Source organism: Canis lupus, chromosome 27 (assembly GCF_048164855.1).
Source record: "Canis lupus baileyi chromosome 27, mCanLup2.hap1, whole genome shotgun sequence".
In the NCBI taxonomy this organism is placed as follows: Eukaryota; Metazoa; Chordata; class Mammalia; order Carnivora; family Canidae; genus Canis; species Canis lupus.
The window spans coordinates 14179554-14203517 of record NC_132864.1 but is presented as its reverse complement, the minus strand read 5'-3'; the positions used below and the strand labels follow the sequence as shown (position 1 = coordinate 14203517).

General features: G+C 48.0%; 1 protein-coding gene across 17 annotated transcripts in view; it reads right to left on the bottom strand.

The window, feature by feature from the left end:
* Positions 1 to 23964, bottom strand: part of KDM2B (lysine demethylase 2B) — a 121189-nt gene that overhangs the window by 53229 nt on the left and 43996 nt on the right. For all 17 annotated transcript variants that reach the window (XM_072802433.1, XM_072802436.1, XM_072802429.1 and 14 more), the window contains 3 exons: positions 19839 to 19954; positions 14029 to 14155; positions 11405 to 11892 (listed from right to left, as the gene is read on the bottom strand). In XM_072802433.1, coding sequence (XP_072658534.1) covers positions 11405 to 11892; positions 14029 to 14155; positions 19839 to 19954 — 731 coding nt within the window. The remainder of the gene's footprint in view (positions 1 to 11404; positions 11893 to 14028; positions 14156 to 19838; positions 19955 to 23964) is intronic.

The window sequence follows — 23964 nt, the reverse complement described above, 5'->3', positions numbered from 1 at the left end:
ACCAAAACCAAACCAAACAAACAAACAAACAAAAAACAAAATGAAAATGAAAAAATGTGAGCCAAACAAACAGTATCTGTGGGCCAGTCTGGGTTACAGGCTACCAGTATACAACCGCTTCTCTGTGTAAGACTGAAAATAATGTCCACTCGCCTTGGTCTTCCTGGAGTTTCTGAACTGTCTCAAGATTTCCTGTCATTTCAATATCAGAGCTGGAGTCCATAACTCACAAGCAAGGTGAGGTCTCTGTGGAGGAATGTGGTTACAAAAAGCTATTTCTGAAGGTGTAAGTGTTATTAATAATAAATATATTATTAATGATAAATAATAATTAAAAATTAATAGAGGGGGTGCTTGGGTGGCTCAGTTGGCTGAGTCCAACTCTTGATCTCAGCTCAGTTCTTCTTGATCAGGTCATGAGTTTAAGCCCCGCATTGGGCTCCATGCCCAGCTTCCTTTTCACTTAAAAAAAAAGTCATTAAATAAATAAATAAAAATAATAATAATTAATAAATACCTCCCCAAGTACTCTGGAGTGGGCATCTCACACACACAATCCCTGCAGGAAGCAAATCCCCTCAATGGCCCGTGGTGGCCACCAGGAGGCGCTTACGGTTCTGTCGCACAGGGAAGTATTTGCATTTTTTGACAAGCTACAAGAAGAGATTATTCTAATTGGAGATTGTCTCTCTGAGAAATAAATTGTGCTGAAGAGAATCATGTCACTGGCATCGCTAGGCTCCGCCAGAATTCATACACTCCCTGGGACTCCTGGAAGCAGAGACTAGGAAACCAGGTGCCAGGACCAGCCCAGGGCCCTCTGCATTACATCCCATAAACCTCTCGCGTAGGAGAGCCCAGGGCAGGCTTTCTAAAAGAGAAAGATGGAGGCTACCAGGCCCTTTCTGTTGAAAACTGCCTTGCTTTTGACCCAACAAGATAACCACAGACAACGGATGTACTGGGCCTCTGCTCCCTCTTATGTCAACTCTCTCTGTGGACTTAATTAGCGAAATGGATTCAGGCCCCACTGCTCCTTAGGATGGGGTGTTAATAATAATTAATGATAATAAAGAAGAGGCAGGCATCAGGAAAGAATCACTAACCACCAACCAAACCAACAGATAAAGGAAGAGTAACAAGGCACGGAGCAGCTCATGCTGCTCTTCTGGGGAGCCCAGTAGACTGAGGGGTCCTCCCCATACCACAGGTAACTGGGCGTCATGCACTCTGGAACGCCCAAGATCCTTGCCTCCGCCCCAGCCAACCATCCCATGCCTGCCTGTAAACACTTATCTGTATGGGATTGGACTAGATCTCTCAAGCGGATATGTTCAAATCCTAATCCCTGGTGCCTATGAATATGACCTTACTTGGAAAAAGGTTCTTTGCAGATGTAATTAGTGGAGAATATCAGATGAAATTATCCTGGATTTAGGGTACAAAATCCAGTGACTGGTATCTTTTTTTTTCTAAGATGTATTTATCTATTGGACAGAGAAAGCACACGCTTGCACAGGAGAGGGGGCGCAGGGGAGGAGGGGGAGGAAGGGAGTCCCAAGCAGATTCCAAACTCAGCATGGAGTCCAAGGCAGGGTTCAATCTCATGACCCTGAGATCATGACCTGAGCCAAAACCAAGAGGCTGATGCTTAACCGAATATGCCACCCAGATGCCCCATGACTGGTGTCTTTGTAAGAGAAAAAAGAGGGGGATTTGAACAGAGACAGTAAGGAAGAAGGCATGAGAAGACAGAGACAGACTAGTGACATAGCCACAAGCCAAGAAACACCAGGAATCACCAGAAGCTAGAAGAACAAGGAAGAATTTCCCCCAGAAGCCTTCCCAGGGTGTAGACCAGACTGTAGAGAGTAAATTTCTGTTGTTTCAAGCTCCCAAGTTTGTAGTCATTTGTCACAGTGGCCACAGGCAGCTAACACACTGCCCTTGTCATAGTGCACTGTGGTTACAAGCCTATTAGCTACATAACTTGGCAAGTGACAACACCTGAGTCTCAGTTTCTCCATCTGAGAAATGGGATGATAACAGTCCCCACCTTGCCAGGTTGTGCTGAGGATCATAATGCATGGAAGGCACTTGGTACATGGTAAATGCTCAACAACTGTTGGCTCATCTCTTTTGGCTTATGTTATTTTTCCTACTGGAATACACACCGCCCTGTCCTCTGTTTGCAGAATTCAACCACTTAAGAAGTTCTAAGCACAGAGAAATTTAAAAGTTTATTTAGTTGGAAGGGCAATCTAAAAGCTGATTTAGCAGGTGCCTGGATGGCTCAGTCAGTTACGCATCTGCCTTCAGCTCAGGTGATGATGTCTGGGTTCTGGGATCAAGCCCCACATCGGGCTCCCTGCTCAGCCAGAGAGTCTGCTTCTCCCTCTCACTCTGCTGCTCTCCCTGCTCGTGCTCTCTCTCAAATTAAAAACAAAAATTTTAAAGCTGACTTACGGACGCCTGGGTGGCTCAGCGGTTGAATGTCTGCCTTTGGCTCAGGGCCTGATCCTGGCTTCCCGGAATCGAGTCCTGCATTGGGCTCCTTGCATAGAGCCTGCTTCTCCTCCCTCTGCCTGTGTCTCTGCCTCTGTGTGTGTGTGTGTGTGTCTCTCATGAATAAATAAATAAGGGATCCCTGGGTGGCGCAGCGGTTTGGCGCCTGCCTTTGGCTCAGGGCGTGATCCTGGAGACCCGGGATCGAATCCCACATCGGGCTCCTGGTGCATGGAGCCTGCTTCTCCCTCTGCCTGTGTCTCTGCCTCTCTCTCTCTCTCTGTGACTATCATAAATAAATAAAAAAAAAATTTAAAAAAAAAAAAAAAAAAGAATAAATAAATAAAATCTTTAAAAATAAATAAAAAATAAAAAGCTGATTTAGCTACATAAAGAGAAAGGATAATAATGTGATTCAGGAGCCCACCAGTTAATTGTAGGCAAAAATAAAGTCCCAAGTGACACAGATAAACCTACCCATTTTTCAGGTCTAGGGTTTGCCCTAGATGTCTGGAACTCAGATATCTCGCTCTTGCTGTTCTCCTTCGTTCCCTGAGGTGGTACAGGCAGAGAAGTAGGAGTATGCGTGGTTTGTTTTGTCATCACAGTGGGAGCTCCTTAGGTGAAAGACCTGTCTCATTCATCATTGTATCAACCCTCCATCCCCACACTGCCCAACAAAAATACCAAGCACAGGGCTCAGTATTACACCCAGGCCCCAGCAGGAGAGCCTGAGCAACCCAGCCTGGTTGAAACTGATCTGCCATTCTCTGCTCTGGGTCATCTTTTGGATGGGAGCAAGCCCCTGAGGCTGCAGACCCCTCACTGGCTTCCTGCTTCTTGGCTCCCCTGAAGCAGTTATGAGAGTGGGGTAGGGGATGATGGTGATAAATTAAAAAGCCAGCAGTGCCAGGAGTCTGAGCCCTACACTTTACTATTTTGCAAAACAGCAAGGTGGGGCTGCTCAAACAAGCAGGTGTATTCCAGGATCAAGACTGATCAGTAAAACTGTACACACTTTCCATGGTCATGGGTTTCACAGACTCTCACACTTAACCCTAAATGGGCCTGTTTTCATTCCAAGCTGTCTGAAATAATATTAATAATAAGCTCTATTAAAGTCCTTGTGCTAAACAAGGTTTTATGCATGTTGCCTCGCTGAATTTAATGAGGCACGTGTTCTTTCTCTATTTTATCATGTTTTCCAAGAGCATTTGGCTGGCTAACAGATGGCACATGGGATTTAGCCTGACTCCAGAAACTTTGGTCTTAAGAGAGAATACCTGTTTGGATAATGTACCCTTCATTTAGGATTATTTTCTTTCCTCTTACATTTGTGTTTTGATGAAAGAACAATACAACTGGTTTCTTTCTTAAATATCAAATATATATATATAAAACACCTGAAAACAATGGCCCCTCACTGGCTCTTCCACCCCCTAATTCCAGAGAGTCCCACAATTCCATGTAATAAAAAAGGTGGCTATCTGCAGCAAGCTGATATTTTCATACCAAGCTTACACTCTGGCAGCTAGGGGGGCAAGGCATTGTGGGAAGAGAGCCTGGCATTATTTTCATTAACAATGACCCCTACAGGGATCCCTGGGTGGCGCAGCGGTTTGGCGCCTGCCTTTGGCCCAGGGCACGATCCTGGAGACCTGGGATCGAGTCCCATGTCAGGCTCCCGGTGCTTGGAGCCTGCTTCTCCCTCTGCCTATGTCTCTGCCTCTCTCTCTCCCTGTGTGACTATCATAAATAAATAAAATTAAAAAAAAAAAAAAAAAACAATGACCCCTACAGAATCACCTTGCAGGTATCTGACAAACACTCTTTTACAGCCAACCTTAGTGGTGACTACCCACTTAGACCCAAACCCTCACAACCATGGCATGCATTTTTAAGTCATCTACAATCGATTTGAGGAGTAGATCTGCCCCCAATAGCTGCACACCTTCCTTTTCTTCCATTGGGAAATCACAGCTCTCTCCCTGAGTTCTAGTAGAAAGTACAGATTCTTCTAGAAGGAATAGTATGCAGAGCAACTCCCATCTTACTGTTGCCAACCCAAGATGGAAGAGAAAAAAGACGATGATGCATTGGGTTGAATAGGGTGCCCCTTTGTTAAAATCCATCAGCCAAACCTCATATGACCTTTTTGGGAAATGGGGTCTTTGCAGATATAATCATGTTAAGAACAGGTCATAGTGGATTAGGGTGGGCCCTAATCCAATGATAGTGTCCTTGTAAGAGAAGACACACAGCAAAGATGAACATCTGCATGAACTCAGAGATGGAAGTGATGTAGCTACAAGCCAAGGAATGCCAAAGACTGCTAGACTGCTGGTAACAATGAGAAGCTGGAAAAGACAAGAAAGGATCCTTCTTCCCCTAGAGCCTTCAGAGCAAGCGTAGCCTTGATTTCAGACTCCCAGTCTCCAGAACCATGAGAAAATAAGTTTCTGATGTTTTAGGCCAGTCTGTGGCTCTATTATGGCAGCCCTGAGAAACTTATATGGATGGTGATCATTAACCTATAAGAGGTATGGGGGAGCGGCCAAAGCCAGTCTGGCTCTCCTTTGACTGTGTACCTAAGAATACCTAATTTTTCTCCAAGAGTTTACCAGGAGTGCTAGGTGTTCATTACCTCACTGCCCCTCAAAATAATCTGACGACACAGATCCCCATTATTTTCCCCATTTTACAGTGAAGACACTCAGGTGTCGATTGGTTAATCACTTCAGAGTGGCCAAGGGACTGTTGAATCTGGTCCCCAGAAAGATAAAGCACAGCCAGTCCAATACCCTTGTTTTACCTGCAGATAAACAGAAAGGTGGAGTGCTTGACTACACAGCAAGCAGCAAAGAACAGAAGCCGAAATTAAACTCAAGGGTCTCATGTCCTGATTTCTTATTCTTCCCATTAGGTACAGGCCAATATCCTGCATCTCTAACACAAGTGTCTCGAAAGAAGGAAGTCACTGGAGGTATCTCAGTGCCAAATCCCACAGGGTTTCATAAAGGCAGGGAAAGGAAATGGCTTTCTTTTTTTAAATATTTTATTTCTGGAAGCCTGGGTGGCTCAGTCAGTTATGCATCCTCCCTTGGCTCAGCTCACGATCCCAGGATCCTGAGATCAAGCCCTGAACTGGACTCCCTGCTCAGCAGGAAGTCTGAATCTCCCTCTGCCCTTCCACCTGCTCGTGATCTCTCCCTCCCTCCCTCTCTCTCTCAGATAAAGTAAATAAAATCTTTATCTTTAAAGATTTTATTTATTTATTTGAGGGGGGGAGGGACAGAGAGAGAGAGAGAGAATCCCAAGTAGACTCCATGCTGAGCATGGAGCTGGATGGGGGCCTCAACCTCTCGACCCTGAGATCATAAGCTGAGCCAAAAATCCAGAGTCAGACACCTAACTGACTGAGCCACCCAGGTGCCCCAGAAATAATTTTCTTAGATTTTTACAAGATCCTGAAATCTTGCTTCTCTTTACAAAATAAATTAAGTAGGGTGGTCATTTTAGTTTGAATCTAAAGCCAGACCCCTCAAGGCAAGTTCTCAAGGTACAAATGAGCTCTCTCAGACCTGCCAAAACCACAGGGTCATAGGAAGGACAAACTCAACTTTCAAAAGTTCTGCCCACAAAAAGAGGAGGCTAGACTTACAGGAAGACACAAAAAAGAAAGCTTGAAGGGACAGAAGCAAGTTGTAAAACAGTATGCTCTAATTTTTAACAAATTATGTATACCTGGGGATGAGAGGAAAGCTCCAAAAGTATGTTCAGCAGATGAGTAACAGGGTTACCTCCAGGGCTGGGAAAGTGGGGAGGGGGACATTTTCTAGCCTCTAGCCTCTAACGCTTAATTTTTCTTACATAGATCATGTAACACTGTAATACTTGAAACTTTATAAACTTTATAAAGATAGAAAACAGGGCAGCCCGGGTGGCTCAGCAGTTTAGCACCGCCTTCAGCCCAGAGCATGATCCTGGAGACCCGGGATCAAGTCCCACATTGGGCTCCTTGCATGGAGCCTGCTTCTCCCTCTGCCTATGTCTCTGTCTCTGTCTCTGTCTCTCTCTCTCTCTCTGTGTCTCTCATGAATAAATAAAATCTTAAAAAAAAAAAAGATAGAAAGCAGACGGGGGTGGGAGGAGGGAGGTAAGGAGGACGGGAATGGGGGGTGACCACTAGCGGAGACAGGGTTCTGTCCAGGGTGATGAAAATGTTCTGAACCACACAGAGGTGGGGGCTGTACAATATCGTGAATGTACTTAAGTCACTAAACTGGGTACTTTAAGGTTGGGGTGCCTGGCTGGCTCAGTCAGGAAAGTGCATGACTCTTGATCTCAGGGTTGTGAATTTGAGCCCCATACTGGATGTAGAGATTACCTAAAAATAAAAAAATGTTAAAAACATTTTTTAATTAAATAAAATGGTTGAGATGGCACATTCTTGAAGACTCTTGAAGATTCTAAAGTGGTGATCTAGTAAATTTAAAAAAATAATTTTGGGGGGACGCCTGGGTGGCTCAGTGGTTGGGTGCCTGCCTTCAGCCCAGGGCGTGAATCGTTGGAGTCCCGGGATTGAGTCCCACATCGGGCTCCCTGCATGGAGCCTGCTTCTCTCTCTGCCTCTGTCTCTGCCTCTCTGTGTGTGTGTGTGTGTGTGTGTGTGTGTGTGTGTCTCATGAATAAATAAATAAATATTACAAAAAAATTTTAAGACAAAATGGTGTTATGTGCATTTTAGCACAAGTTTTAAAAATATATTACAAATGAAAGAAAAAATGGTTTGTTTTTTTAATTCTAGTATATTTTTTTCATTTTATTTATTTATTTGAGAGAGAGAGAGAGACAGCACAAATGCAAGGGGAGCAGCAGCAGAGGGAAGGGAGAAGCCAGCTCCTCACAGAGCAGGGAGCCCAATGTGGGGCTAGATCCCAGGACCCCTGGATCATGACCTAGCCAAAGGCAGATGTCCAACCGACTGAGCCACCCAGGCATCCCTAGTGTATTTTTTAATGGAGTTTATTTATTTGTCAGAGAGCAAGAGAGCACAGGCAAGGGGAGCAGCAGGCAGAGGGAGAGGGAGCAGCAAGCTCCCTGCTGAGTAGGGAGCCCGATGTGGGACTCAATCCAAGGACCTCAGGATCATGACCTGAGCCGAAGGCAGATACTTAACCAATTGAGCCATGCAGGTGCCCCAAAAATGGGTTTCTGATAAAAGCCCAAACCTACTTCTCCGGAGACTGAGTTGTTTAGGGGACTGTCTCCAATCTCAGGGGTTCCCATTACCATGAACCATTCCATTAAGCAGTGGACCAAAGATCAAAACTGGTTAGTTACCAAAGGGGAACCTCCACTTGCCAGACACACAAATCACTCAACAGTAGTGACAGCAGTAGGCACTAGCCAAGATTTCTGCACATTTCCTGTGTTTTATTTCTCAGCCAGTGCAAACAAAACCCCAAAATCTGAGGAGAGAGAAAACCAAGGCATCAAGTACAGCCAAGAAGCTGCTCATCCTCTGTGACAACACTCTCACTCTGAAGGTTAGTCTGAGATTCCACCTCTTTTCTGGGTATCCAGGGATTGAGAAGGCCGATGGCCAGGCTGGACAGCCAAGAACCCTCCTGTTCCAGAAGAGATGTTTGGCCCACTTCCCCCATACAGACTCCTGGCCACACAGCATTTAGAGACACAAGCAGATGCTCCAGTTCTCCTGGGGCTCTAAAAAGACCTGTCTACCCAATTTACAAGCTCTTTAAGCTGCAAAAGGCCTCCCCAGACAAAACTCAAGAACATAAATTTATCTCTAAAAATAAGGCAAGTTGCAGCTCTCTTGGCCTTAGCGCCATCTTCTGGAAACCTCCACGCCATGACAGCCAAGTGGAGGAAGAAGCCAATGTGCACACTGAAGCAAAAAAGATGAGGCAGAGGTCCAAGTAAAGCATTAGCCTATGTACCGACAAAAGACACAGAAGAAGAAATAAGAAAAGCCAGAGGCCAGTGACGCTGGTACAAATTGTTGGACTGCATGCCTACTTTCTAGAACTTGATTTAATGGATCTAGAACACCCACCGCCATCTGATTACTACTACCACCTCTGAGAGAACCACCTTGTTCATACCAAAAAATAGTCCCTTTTGGCCCTTTGTCCTGGACCTGTGACTTTTGAGACTAATTCTGTTTTCTTTTGTGGCTGAATTTAACATGTACATGATAAATCATCTCTTCTGGTGTCTTAGGGGAAAAAAAAGAAAAAGAAAAAGAAAAAGACAGGTAAGTTCAAGCCTGGGTGGCTCAGTCAGATAAGCATCTGTCTTCAGCTCAGGTCATGATCCCAGAGTCCTGGGATCTAGCCCCACATCAGGCTCTGTGATCAGTGGGGAGCTAGCTCCTCCCTCCCACTTGTGCTGTCTCTCGTGTGCTCTCTCTCTCAAATAAATAGTTAAAGTCTTTAAAAAAAAATAGATAAATTCAATAAATGAACTAAGTGGCTATATTATATGATGTGTGAACCTAATAATAAATACATGCTCAAGGAGGCAGTAGGGAGTGGTGGGGACTGGGGTATATGAGGTCAGCTGCTACTCACTTCCTGTGGTTTGCAGCCAGTCAAGAACATGGGCCAGGATAGCTAGGATATTTTTTTATGACTCTTCTGATATTTTAATGTTGGCAAGTAATTATAAAAATATGTTTAAAACTGTGCAGGCCAAAAACAATGCCTAGAGGCTTGATTCGGCCAGGGACTGCCAATTTACAAACTCTGTTCCATGGCCAGAACCATTGCTTGTTCTGTAGAGGACACCAAAGCAATCCCCTTACTACCTTCTCCATAAGTGTAGGATGGCTTCTGAGAAGGGAAAAAAATTTCTCTACAGCAGCCAAACAAAGCAGTGCAGTGTAGGGAGTGAGTGCAAGGATTCCCCAACTGAGCATGTGTGGCCTTAGGCAAATCACTTAACCTAACTGTGCCTCGATTTTCTCATCTGCAACATGAGGATAATAAAATCACTATCAAGGGTTGCTGGAGGTTTATATATGGAAAACACCTGTAACAGCACATGGCCATTGAAAAGTATTATCACAACCTGCCAGTTAACCCACCCCATGGTGAGGACAGGAGGAGGGAGGAGGCCAGGCTCCTTGAAATGCATCTAAACCCCTACCCCAGTCCTCCTCCACACCATCAACAGCTGACTCCAGTCTCATCACATCAGGTGAGTATAGGTGAGAGACAGGAGGGGCCAAGTCCCAAATCTAGAAAGAAATCTGACCAATCAGAAACACTGCACACAAACAGATCACAGACACAAAGATACTTCTAAAGGAAAAAAAAAGAGCTTTCCACAAGCAAAGAACAATACTTCCTCATAAGATGAATGCGTTTTTAACTCATTTACAACATTGTGGGGGCCCCAATGCTGTTAATGGTTTTATTATTGATGAAAATTCCTTGTTTTTACTTTAAAGGACCTCAGAAGGAAAAAGGAGCCTCATAACAGAATTCTAAGGTCTCCTTTAGGAAACATAACATATAAAACTCCATGCCACGAGATTAGGGATTCTTAACCTGGGGTCCAGGAACAGGCTCAGGAGTCCAAGGCCCCTTGACACAGCATACAAAATTTTGCCCGTTTCATAATTTTCATAAAACCCTCAACAGAGGTCAACAACTTCCAAAAAAGTCAAGAGTCAATGAAAAAGACCCAAAGCAAGTAAAGATTTGCCTTACAGGGACGATCACCACAGAGTTCTTTTAGCTGGCAATTTCCCCCAGTTATAAGATTTTCCTTTCCCAGCACCTGAAAGGAAACACCTTCTACATAAAGTGAAATAGATCTGGACTGATGATTTTGTATGCTGGCTCCCTCTTTTGGTGGTCCCTGTTAGACTGCCTGATGGGGGGCCCTAGGGCAAATACTTGCTCTGTCACCTCAGGCATATCCTTTACCCTCTCTGAACCTACTTCCATGTCAGATAAGTACAGACAACTCAAGTACCTTGCCTAGCACTGGTCCCAGACAGGTAGGGAGTTTTCAACAAATATGTTATGATGATGATTACTACAGAAGACCTCTCAGTCTATTTCCTGGGAAATGCACACACTGCATATCTGCACTCTGCCTGTAACAGCCTTCCCCATCTGGAGAACGCCTATGCAGCCTCTAAAGGCCAAGCCAAATGCCCTCTGCGTAACTGTTCCAGAGCCCTTGGCACCTGGTGTGGCTGATGAGTATCCTTCACCCTACTTCCATGCCCTGGGTACACACCATGCTACGTGCTTCTTAATTTTCCCTATCTCCTGGCTTCTTCTCCTGCTTGCTTTCCTGCTAATTGGTGAGCTACCTGAGGGCAGTGACTATGGCTTCTGCTTTCTGTTCCCTCAGTGGCCAGCCCAGATGGTGCTCAATGAACATACTCTCAATAATTAGGCTCTACTTAGAGACCCCTGAACCCCAGGTGGCTACATGACCCACCTTAGCTGGGCACTTGGAGGACTGCCCAGATGTGCAACATGCTCATATGCAACCTGGTCACAGACTCATGCTCCAGGGGAAGCCAGCCCAGAACAGCAAGTCTTCCAGCCCAGGGTGAAAGGGTCTGTCTCCAGACCTAATAAGAGCACTCACTATGGGTATAGCTATAATGCCTACTGCCAGTAAAGCCTCAGATTTTCAACAAGTGCTAAGAAAGAAGTCTTTGTCAACTACAGAGGCAGCTTCCCCTTTAGCTCTCAATGATGGCTTCAGCTCAGAAGCCCTAGACAGGCTTGCTTGGACCAGAAGTCCCTCTTCCACACAGAGAGACCTCAGGACAGTTTGCACTGAGCTGCCCCTGGGAGCCTACCTAGCCCTTCTCAGCTGCCCAGGCCCAGATGTGACCCCTGCCCACCTTCACACCCTCCAGGAGTGCCTGGGGGTCCTCGATGCCCTCAGGGACACACTTCTTGTTCTCTGGGAGGGATTCCAGTTTCTCCACCAGCGCTTTCAGGCCCTTCAGCTCAAACTCAGTGAGGTGGGTCCACTTGGCGGAGACCCCCGTGGCAGGGGAGCCAGTGGGTGTCTTAGGGTAGTCTGTGGGCACCGTCGTGGACTTCACACTTTCTTCTGACTCGTTAGACAAAGTCCTTTGGAGGAACCGCATGGCAGGTGCTTTGGGCTTCTTCCCAGGGGCCTCCTGGTCCTCTGAAGGGGTGCTGGTGGGTGACGGAGGGCCATCGGCGGGAGGCTTGGGCACCTTATCTGCACCCTCCTCCTCCTCCTCCTCCTCCTCTTCCTCCTCCTTCTCCTCCTCTTGAGGCTGCTGCTCACAAGACTCTTCCTCCATCTCCAACCAGGAATCAGATGAGAAGCCGTCTATGCTGGGCTTTCTTGGGGCATCTACAAGAAGCAGGAGGGTCACAAGAAACACGGAGGTTAATGCCCTAAACTCCCTACTGGAAGTCCCTGGAAACTCCACTCACTATGCCTCCCTTTTACTCTGGACATCAAGCTCCTTTTGACAATTCTAATACATTGTCTGTGCCTTAGCCTCTAGAAAGGTTGTGGTCAATCAGATATAGGATCAAATTCCAGCTCTGTTTCTTTCCAGCTATGTATACCCAGACAGGTTGTTTCACCTCCTTGAATGCACCTGGCATTTTATTTGTCAACATATAAAAATAAGGCCAAAAATGCATATATTCTATAACGACTCCATTTATATGAAATGTCCAGAACAAGGGGAAATCTATAGAGACAGAAAAAGTAGATTAATGGGTACCTAAACTGGGGGTGGGGGAGATAAGGAGATAACACAAGGGTACATGTTTCTGGGGTAAAGAAAACAACCCCAAATTGCCTGGTGATAGTTGCACAGCTCTGGGAATATATGAAAAACAACCACTGAGTTGTACACATTAAATAGTATATTAATTGTATGGGGACTATATCCCAATAATGCTTTTTTAAAAAATACAAGACAAAAAATGCTGCCTTGAACACTTGAGGTGAGGATCCAATAAGGCTTCGCTGAGCTTGGGTCCTAGCACACAACCAGCATTTGATAAATGAGGCATCTCCCTGATGTCTCCCCTTTACTTTGGCAGGAGAAGCAGTGAGGCTTCAGAGGAATCAGAGGCAAGAAATTTCAAGAAAAAAGCAGGCATCAACAACGCAAATGCTGCCTCAAGCTTTCCTCTGGTGCCTGTGAATGGAATTGGGAATGTTCTCCTACAGCTCTAAAATATCCAAATGAGAGAAGTGACCCTCCGTTTCCTGGTCCTGAGGACTGCCACAAAAATCAAACTTCTGGTCCTCACAGGAATGTGTAAGCTACTACAACCACAGGGGTCACCCTCATTATTTCAGACTAACTTCCCATTTCCTACCAGGCTGGGAGCTTCCAAAGAGCAGGTTGTGGGGTTTCAGGACTTTTCAACACCTGAATATTGCATCATCTGACATGTACGAGACCCATAAGAGACTCCCCAGGCAAAACTGAATTTCTAGGAAGTAAATAACCACTTCCCGATACAGACCTCAGCAGAACTATTTTGCTGAGTTCTATTACAAATAGTTCAGGAGAACTATTTGTTCTCCATCATATGCCCAATCTGAAAGCTCTAAAAAAGTCACTAAGGATGAGAGTCAAGGGAAGGAGGGTAGAGGCTTTCTACAATGAGAAAAAAAAAAATAATAAGGTATCTAAAAATCATGGAGATTGCAGGAGAAACTGTGTAGACCCTACAGGAGACAGATCGATCCTATTTTTCTATCCTGTGATGAGAAAGAAGCAGTAAATGAGTCTCAGCAGACTCTGGATCCAGAAAACCCCTCAGCTCAGAGGCAGTGGGGGAAGACCCATGTTCTTCCAGATTGCTCCTCAGGGCTCACTGTCACAGTTACAGGCAAGTTCAGGCAGGCATCTAGAAGTCTAGATTCCAGGATCAAGCCATTTGGGGGGTGATGTCCCTTTAAGTAAAGGCATTAAGGCAGGGCTCCCTGCAGCAGCCATGGCTCTAAAGGCTATTTCCCTACCTCCGTCAGAACCACCCAATGCTCTGCCATGCTTGTGTCTCCAGCCCTGGTCACCCCTCCCCGCTGGTTCCAAGCTGGCCTCAGATTTTGGGGGATTGGCTGCATCCCATGGGCCTGCTCCTATATAGACAAAAACCCAACCCCTAGGTGCAGTGGAGGGCTAAGAATAGGGGATCAGCTGGTGGCCACGGAGGAATAAAACAACCAGGATTCTTTGCTCTGTAGGGATCCTGTTTCAGCAACCATGCCTGGGAATGACTCCTCAGCATGACCTGGAGGCCACCAAGGTGACTCTGTTAGGATCACACTTTCAATTTCTTGGACTCTGTATTCCAAATGGGACATTGACAAAGATGGCTTCTCTAAGGGGTCTCTAGGAATCTGCCCAACACTGGTTCAAAAGAATTCCAAGAACCCAGAGACTCTCAAGGGCCACACTGAAAAAATTTTTCCTGCCCAACTGAGCAGTGGAAGCGGCTGGGTCCACATTGCACTCACCAATAAGCATGGATTCTCTCTGGTATTCCTGAGTGAGGTAGGACCGCTGGGTCACACAGTACACGTATCTTTCCAAGACATACCAGCACATCTCATAGTAGAAGGGGTAACGAAATTTGGGCTGCACCTGAAAGCAAAGACCCAGGTTGGAAGTCAACTTCTGTAAGGCAAAGGAGAACCAAGGGAGAAAATGGGGAGGTGGGGGTGGGGTTCTGCGGGTAGGAGTTATTTTCACCATCTTAACAAGAGCACAAATGGTGTGAGGAGGAAAAATGGGGGAGGTGGGAGCTGGAAGGCAGGAGAGAGGCGCTGAAAGGGGCAAGATACCAGTAGCATGCATAAATGAAGAGGAAGAGGGGGAAAAAGAGGCCTAGGTGAGAGCATCATTTCAAAGCCCCCGGAGCTACAGGCCACCAGGGGAAGGCGGACTGGGGTCCACTTTGTGCTTCTGTGAGATGCAGAGAAACAAGAATTGTTCCCTGACCTGCTGACAGAGGGTGCGGGTACCTGCAGATGTGAGCCTGATTCCAGCTACAACAAACACAGGCTCCTCCTCGTTCTCAAAAATTCTTGCACAGACTCTGCTATGCTCCCTGCCCCTTGAAAGACAGAAATTGACACACACACCCCCAAACCTTACCCATTTGCAAACCGGCTACCAAGCATCTCCTGCACTCTGGGTAGGGAGGCGACAGGGGGCGACCAATGAGGGAGGGGATGTGGCCTCTCCTACCCCAGGGGGAGGGGCTTCAGAGGGTCCCACCCCTGCTCCTCCCCAACAACCACCTGGCACTGCCCCACCTGTACTCCCAGAAGATTCCCTTGGACACAGGTCCCCAGGGTGACCCAGATGGCTCTAACACCAGGAGACACACGCTTGGGACTGGAGCAGGAGCCCAGAGGGAGCTCCCCTTTGGGCCATTTCTTTGAGGGGAGGAAGTGTAGGTGCAGATAGCTTTGTGTATCAGAACTATGAAAAGCCCTGGGCTCCAGGAGGATTCTGATGGGTGGAAGCACGGGGTCTAAATGGACAAGATGGCAAAGAAAGATGGCAAAGAAGCAATTCCACTGATGGCCTTGCACTGATGAACATTCCGGAAACTGCATCCTGAACCTATAGATCTTGCACATCCACATGCACTCCGGGCCCGCTTTCTTGCCCTCTCGCCAAGGGTGTCTGCCTCCAGGAACTTCTGCTTGTGCAAGAGACCCCTCTTCACCTCTCCTAACTTCCAGAAACCCAGGGAGTTGGATGTCAAGCCAGGACACCCTCCTACCTTTCCCTGCGACAGCCTATAGGCAACTTTCTACATGTGGGATAAAGGCAAAGACAAGCAGACCTAAGACCTCCATGTGCCCTAAAATAGCATTTTCCTGCCCCTCTCACAATGACCACCTGGAAAAGTCCCCAACTCTGCCTTGGGAGTCCCAGCTCAGTCCCCCCAGCCACCCCAGGCCCCACTGACTCAGTTTTCAACCGTGAGGCTCACGGTTGCCCACGTTGGGGGTCTTGCCCACGTTGGGGGTCTTGCTTCTCCCATCTGCTTATTGGATCCATTTGACCTCCCCACCTCTGGCGGATGGGGTGTGCTGGAATGAGATCCTGGCCGCCGCATGCTTTTGAGCTCCTCCGGGGGGATGCATGGAGTTGGGAACATCTAGCGGTTTCCTTGGCTCCAGCTACGTTCCTGAGAACCCCGGCTTTAATGTTGAGATAGCATTCATCCTTTTTCACCGTCACTGGATCAATGCCCTTCCGAGTTTATAAGGAGAGGGGCACTTCAGACTGAGACAGAGCCTGACCTCCTGTGAAGAAGGGTCTGGGAGCCTCAGCCCTACCCCCGCTCCAGAGCAAAGACCAAGCGATGATTTTGAAACCAATTGCCAATACCAACAGAGCAGGATGAAGGCGGGCAGGCCCACCTCTTCTCCGACCCTCATTCACATCTCCTGACTTCAGATTCGATTGGCAAATCTCTGAAGTTGCTTTTGTCCTTTCAAATTTTGGGAAACCATGCAAGCCGCTCTGCACTGATGGGCACAACCAGCGCCCAAGAATCTTTCTAGATCAGGAAAAAAAAATTTTTTTTTTGGCTCTATGTCAGGAGAGGAGGAAGAGAAGTCTCCCCTCCTTGTTGCTGAACCCAAGGGAAACCAGCTGAGTGAAAACAAATGCTGATGAAGGAATTCAAAATTTTTCATTTTATTTATTTTTTTTTTTTCCAAGAGAGCACCGCAGGAAACAAAAATTTGCAAAGAATTGACTTACAAACGGGTTGTCGCCTTCCACCCTTCGCCTCCAAAAGGTTTCAGCCACATGCCTGGGAACATTAAACACACGATTGCTCAACATTATTTGTTGACAAATTCGGAGCCTCACCAAATTGAGCTGTTCACCGAAAGGCAAGGCATTCAGAAAGCATGCAGCGCTCCCAGCCTGGGGGTTGGGGGGGAATCCGTCTATATCTGCAGATCTCAAGGAGTAGCTGTGAGTTCCCAAAGGCCCTTGAGAGTAGCACTTGGCCTTAGCCCCTCCTCTAACAGCTGAGTGACCTTAGGAGATCAGAACCAAAGGTATTTTGGTGCATCTAAAACTCCTAGGTCTCAAGGGACTTGAAAAACTAAAATATGAGGGTGGGTGGAAGAGTCTTAAAATTTGTTTTTCTCCTGGAAAAAAAAAAAAAGTCAATGGAAAAAAAAAATCCAATGGTAGAGGAAAAGAGGAAAGGAAGGGAAAATTATTTGCGATTTCCAAATAGATATTCACTGGCTGAGGGGGAATGGAGCGTGCGGCGTTACCTTTCCTGAGAAAGCTGCTTTCACTAGAGCCATTAGGAAAAAAAAAAAAAAAGATAAACATAAGAGAGACGGCAGTTTAATGAATGATCGACTGGACCATCCCTGTTCCTCATCAAGCTAACTGGAGTTAAAAAATATGTCGTGATGGTTGTTGTGACGTTATCTTCAAATAATAAACGTGCAACACATCCATTCCTTGGTGTCGTTCCTTCTGCCCCCTGTGTCTTTACAATGAGAGGATTGAATCTGCACAGGGCAGTACGCATGTGGGTTTCTTCACATAGAAACCACCAGGCCCTGGCAGGACAGAGCCACAGGGGCAGCAGAGTGAAGTCATCTATCATCCACCCCCCCCGCCCCAATATTAAAATCCTTGTGCGTAAGACATGGTTTCCTAAACATAGGAGACTGCTGGGTTTCCCCTGGTCTGGATGGAAAGGGTCCTCACTTTGGGCCATAAAGGCAAATCCTTTTTCTAAGACAAATCCACACCATGAGGCTTAAAGATTGACAGTTTCATGTCCCAGCCCCTGCCTTTGGTTTCCAAGCAAAGCCCTGTTTTAGGGACTCTTGAAAAACTATTTTTAAATGGCCATAACCTTCTTAAGAAAGCTCGCAGGGATGTAAGGAATTAAGCTGTAGCAAGCTGACAAGGAGCCCTGGCATTTTATCTGGCTTCCAGTGCTCTCTCCCCAGCATCTTTTGTCTGCCTTGGCTCCTAAGACATAAACAATTGGGCCTTGTAGCCAAGCCCTCTCCAAAGACCAGAAATCAAAGCAGATTAAACAGCCTGCCGCTGCTTCCAACCCAGCCTGCCCGCCAGCCTGCCCACCAGCCCCCCACCCATCAACGTGCCTCAGGGAAACCAGATGGGGCGCCTACTCAGACAACAGGGACGGTGGGCCTTGGTGGGGGGGGGGGGGACCCTGCCGTGCTTATCTCAACATGGGCATGATATCCTACAGGCACTCAGTGTGACGCTGGGGGTTCCACACTGTTACCCTCCCTCCCACCTCCCATCAAGCAGGGGAGGGGAGCTGGGCTCCTGATGGAATCATGGGGCCCAAATCCACGGAGATATACAATTCGGATTCCCCAGGGGAGGGGGACAGCTGTCAAGCAAGTTGCCAAAGCCTTTAGAAATCCCAGCCTGATTCTGGCTTTCAGGAATTGGCTAGAAAGTCGTGGGCCTCACTTCTTCTAGATTTCTTCTTTTCTATCCCATACACCCCCGCCCAAGTCTGCTCACACGCAAACTGGCCCATTCTTCAGGGCTGGCCAAAGAACAGTTGGCTGAAGCCCCAGACAGCACTTGACCCAGACTGAGATGACCACTCACACCCAGAAAGCCACAGAGAAGCATCCACCAGACCAGGGCTGGCTGCGGCTGGCCTCCCCCAGACCGGAAAAGGGATGGTAGGCAGGCAACAGAGAAAATCCACAAAACAAGACTGTCTCTGAAGATCCAGGCATCCCAGCAGCAAACCCATCAATCTGAAGATGTGCAGTTGCCCTTGTCAGCACACCTGACCACTGAATACAGCTCAAGGTTGTTCCCAGGAAACCCTCAGACAAGGTCCCTCAACGTCGAGACTGTTAGAGAAGTCAGATACACAGCAGCTAAGATTTTGGTCCATGTATGTGATTTTGTGCAGATCAGGGCCTATAAACAAGACCAAGAAAGGTGGGGACTCTGGGCCCAAGGCATCTGCCTCAGTGAGATGCTTCTTTAGAGTCCCGGCATGACAGTACCTCCCTAGGGTAAAAAAAGTCATCTGGGGCAAAATCCAAGAAGATGTGGTATGGTCTATCCATACAATGGACTCTGATTCAGCCACAGAAAGGAACGAAGCACTGATCCATGCTACAACATGGATGAACCCTAAAAACATCATGAGAAGTAAAAGCAACTAATCACAAAAGGACACAATATATGATTCGGTTTATAGAACGTCCAGTAAGAGGCAAATCCGTAGAGTCAGAAAGCAGAGTGTTGGTTGCCAAAGGCTTGGGGGGTGGGGTGGGGAGGTGTGGTACGGAAGGTAACTGCTGATGAGTAGGTTTCTTTCTGGGGTATGAAGATATCCTTGCATTAGAGTGGTGGTTACACAACTATGTGAATATACGCCAAATGCCACTGAACTGGGCATTGTAACTGTCAATTTTATGGTATGCGGATTCTATCTCAATAGAAAAAAGAAATGAATATTTGAATAACTATAAGAAAAAAGAAGAAAGAATGGGCACTGTCTTGGCCCGTTTCCCTCCCTCAAATCTGTCTCAAATGTCTGGGGACACTTGGCCAAACTCCACAATGGGAAGAGGGTGCAGATGCAAGCAGCCAATACTTTCCAGAGGAAGCTCATGGAGCGGAGTGGAGAGGAGCACCGGGTCAGGTGTCTAAGCCTCAGCATCCCCCCGCCCAGTCCTGGGTGGTGGAGGTCAAGGAGACCCTACATGTTACTGTCACCGTCAAGAGGAAGAGCCTCCACACCCCAACCCCACCCCACCCTGCAAGCAAGACACTGAGACAGAGCTCAGAGCCAATCCTGAGGGACTCACAGGTACTGCCTTCCTCAGGGCACTACTTCACATTTGGGGTCCCTGGATGGAGGGGACACACGCCCAAGAGCTGACCTTTCCAAGGCCCCCCTCTGAACCACAGCAGTAATAACCACAAAATCCCCTGCCCAACTCCCTTGCATCCCTCCCTACACACGAGAAGAAAGAGGCAGGGTTCCCGATATTTCACAGTGCTTTCTCAAAAGATACTTCCTCTTTGAGAAGGGGGTTTTGGCCGCCACTGGCCTGGAGCTGAACAGAAACTCCAGGGGCTCTGGGTGGGACTCCTGCCAATAGCCCCTGCAAGGACCAAGGCCCTGCTTGAGGCAGGGAACAGGAGGGAGGGGGGACCAAGGAGGATTCTGGAATCACTTGTCCCACATACCCTGAGCGCCAGACAGAGCTCAGGGGCTGGGCAATCCCACGAGGAGAGAAGGAAGCGGCCTTACCCGTGTTCTGTCCTCGATCTCATAGATCCGCAGCTGCATGGGCACGTTAAAGCTGTGCAGGATGTTTCCGCCAAATACCAGAGAGTCTACGGGGGTGTAGACTGCATGAATCCAACCTGGGGTGGGGAGGGCATAGAGAGAGGATCAGCCACTGGTTCCTGGACCACTGGGGTGGGAGGGTCACCTATGGAAGCATGCAGAAGGGCACAGGAGGTTCAGTGAGCAACCAGGGCCAGAACTGAGGATACTCGGGCTGCCTGATGCAGAAGGCAGGGTTCCTGGCTGGCTGACAGGTCTCAGACACACAGCCTTGATGGACCACAGCAGGCACGGACCCTTAGCTGGCTCAAGACGGTGGTAGGCAGCTGGATGGCCTTGATAAAGGCTTCCTCGTATTGTTGCAGGCCTGGCCGCAGCAGCCAGCAGAGACAGGCCCTGTCTCCCTCCCTTGCTGGCCAGGGAGCTGGACCCCTCTCATTCAGGGTGCTCACCCGCCCCTCAGAATCCCAGAGACCACCAGTCTCAGGAGGAGTCACGAAGGATTGCTTGAGGCCACAACTCAGGAGTGACATCTTGCCAAAACTACAAGATCCAGACACATGCCTGCCCGACACACAGGAAAGTGAAGTTATAATGATTGGAACCCAGAGTGTCGCCTTGTTCGGTCTGTGAAGGCCAGACAAATCAAGCCACCTGATTCCTTTGGCAAAGGAATGTTTCAAGAGCTCAACAGACCCACATGCACTCCCGCCTACAGTAATAGTGCAGAGCTAGGGGACAGGCAGGATTATAATCCACTCCCATTTACAGATGCCGAAACGAAGGCTAGGAGAAGGTTAGTGACTTGCTGAATGAAGCCACAACTACTAAGTGACAGCGCCTCCGTTTTTAGTATATGTGCTGCCGAAGCGAGCACACAGCGCCTCCGTTTTTGATGGCTATGCTGTACTGCTGTTCTACACGGGTTAGTGCACCAGGCCTAACCCGTTCTGCACTAGTTAGTGCACCAGGCCTACAGGTCCCAGGAAAAGGGACTGCAAATATGCCAGGGAGGCAAAGAGACACACAGAGAGAAACAAGAGAGATAGAGCTGAGACAAGGATAGACAGAGGCAGAGAGACTCATGGTGAAAGACAGGGTCAGCACAGGACAAAGGTGACAGACAGGACAACCCAAGCCCCAGGATCCTGAGCCCTGGCACCCACGTCTTCTCTTTCCTGGCCCCTCTTCTCCAACTCATGTGAATCATTTGTTTGCTTGAAGGACAATTGCAGAGCCCCTATACCTCCACCGAAAAGATGCCAACCCCGTGTCACAGGCAGCCACAGGTAGCCATGGACACCATCTGTGGGACACTCAGGGTGCTGAGCCATCAGGGAGTGGGATGAGCAGGCAGTCATGGGGGAGGCCAGGGGAACCACCAGTCCAGAGCACAAGAACTAAGACTCTGTGTAACCTGGTTCTGCTGTCAGCTCCCCACACTGCTGGCTCCACTGGGCAGGTGCGCTCCTGCCAACACCTGGGCGCCTTCCCGACACCTTCGCACCTCTGTGCAGGACAAGTACAGCTGCCGACTTGGCTTCCACATCTGCTTCTGCCTCTCCACCTCAGCTGTGGAGCACCTGATTTTCTCAGCTGTACTTTTTTTTTTAATATATTTTTTGCTGAGCAGAGCTACGCTATTACTGTTCTTGTTACCACCATCAATGTTACTTAAGCAACATTTCCTAAACTGAGACCTAGGACTGCCGAGGTCAAGCAGATGCATATGGTGGGGTAAAGCCTGAATGGGGCAAGGATTCCTGGGTCCTGTTCCTATGCTCCTCACATGCTGACGCAGAGCCCTAGAGAAAGCCCAAGCTCCCCAGACCTCCGGGGAAAAGTGTTCCATGGCTGACTCACTATGCAATAGGGGGCACTTGACTATCCCCTCTCCTGGCCTCCATCTGCCCATGTGAAATGAGGGAGATCATTGCCTCCCCTGTGGGGGACCTGGTGAGCAAGAACTCAGTCCATGTAAGCAACTGCCACTGATATTTGTGGTCATCTCATTCCTCCTTGAAGGTTTGCAAAGAGTGGTACCCACGTAGATCTGCATTTATCAGCCCTGGACTCTCCCTTCTGTCCTGTCAGGTAGAAAATGCAGACACACCAACCTGTTACCTGCTGTGTGAGCAAAGCAGGAAATAGAAGAGAGATTCTGTTTCAAGTGGAGTGACAGGAAATCTATACCCCCAGGCATTTCAAGGGGTTCTAGAAACTTCTACCCACTCCCCTCTATCCCTCAAGCCAGGACCTCACAGGTGGGTCAGGCAGCCTCAAATGGATCAGTCACTGCCAAGTTCCACCCCCGAGCCTTCCTCAGATTGCTCCATGACTTAAACATTCCCCTCCAGAAGAACCAGGGAGGGGAAACAACAGTGTTCATAGACTCCATCCATCCCCACCCTCCTGGTGATGTCTCCTTAGCTGCACCCAGAAAGCATGAGAGAGCAGGTGTCCCAGGCTGGTGACTGGGCTGGGGGGGCTGGTATCTGCCTTGTGCATGCTTTCAGGCCAGAGTCACTAGCAATACGAAGGCAATAACAGAGGCAATTCAGGCCAAGCGACAGGGGACAGATCCAATCGTGGAAGGAAAGCAGGCGACCCACAAAACCTACGGACAGGTGTTCTCTGGGACCTGAGGGCCAGTGGAGCACAGGGAGCCTCTCTCACCCACAACCCAGACACTCAGGATTCAGATACCAAAGCCCTCTCCACCCCCATCCACCTTTGTCTGTCTTTGTGGCTGCTGTAGGGGTAAACCCAAAAGTCATGCACCTCACAAAGGGCCAAGACCTGCTTCCTTCATGGACTCCCTGAGCTGGGCCAGGCCCCAGGCTGGGCAGGCCAGCTGCCAAGGTGCAGCCTCTCCTCTCTAGGACCTCACAGCTGGTACCAATGATCCAAACTGGCAAGTCACAGACTGCGGTAGACTCAGGAGTATGTTTAGTTTGATCCACCTGTGTTACAAAAATGGGGAAATTTCACAAGATAATCTGAATTATTTCCTTCTCTAGAAAAACAGGAAGGTGGGCCCACTAGGCCATTTTCATCCAACTTTAACTGGCTAGAGATGAGCAGCAAACATTCGGTTTCCTGGAGCCCCAACTCCCTCCGCTTCATATCTAGCCTGCTTCACTGCTACCATCTCCCTACTCTCTACCCATTTTACAGGCAGGTCATCTGAGGCCCAAGCCACATTACACTATTGAGTAGCTTCAGGTTACTTTTTCTCAGAATGTCCCAAGACTAAGAAAAACACCTAGGGCTACCCCTGAATTTGGGGTCATGAGCGATTCTTTCTTTTTTTTTTTTAATATTTATTTATTTATTTATTTATTTATTTATTTATTTATTTATTTATTTTAGAGGGAGAGAGAGAAAGAATGAAGGGGGAGCAGAGGGAAAAGATGAGGGAGAGAGAAAACAATTCTAAGCAGACTCTCCACGAAGCCTGGAGCCCAACATAGGCTCAATGTGGGGTTTGATCCCATCACTTAGATATCATGACCTGAGCCAAAATCAAGAGTCATATGCTCAACCAACTGAGCCACCCAGGCTCCCCTAGGTCATGGGTGATTCTTAATACAAGGCAAAGATGGGAAACACTTTCAGGCCAGATCAAGCCACTGACCTCAGGGTCCTTCCCAGGTCCCCATTCTGGCCTCCACCATCCTGGCTGCTCCCTGGCTGGACATGAACTCAAGACACAGAGAATCTGTCTTATAGTCCCTCCTAACACTTTCCACACTGCCAAGTGGGCCCTTAAGGAAGTTTGTTAAATGAGCAAAAAATTCTCCCAAAGTCACATAGCTGAGAAGGAAGACCAGATCATAAGTCTGCTGATTCCCAGGCTAATGGAGAATGAGAACCAGGTCAACTCTGAAACTAGGCACATCTGGGCTCTTGCCCTGCTCTGTTGCTTATTAACTGTGTGACCTTGGACTAGTTCACCTCTCTGGGCCTCAGGAAACTTATTTAAGATTTTTTAAGGGGGATCCCTGTGTGGCGCAGCGGTTTGGCGCCTGCCTTTGGCCCAGGGCGCGATCCTGGAGACCCGGGATCGAGTCCCACATTGGGCTCC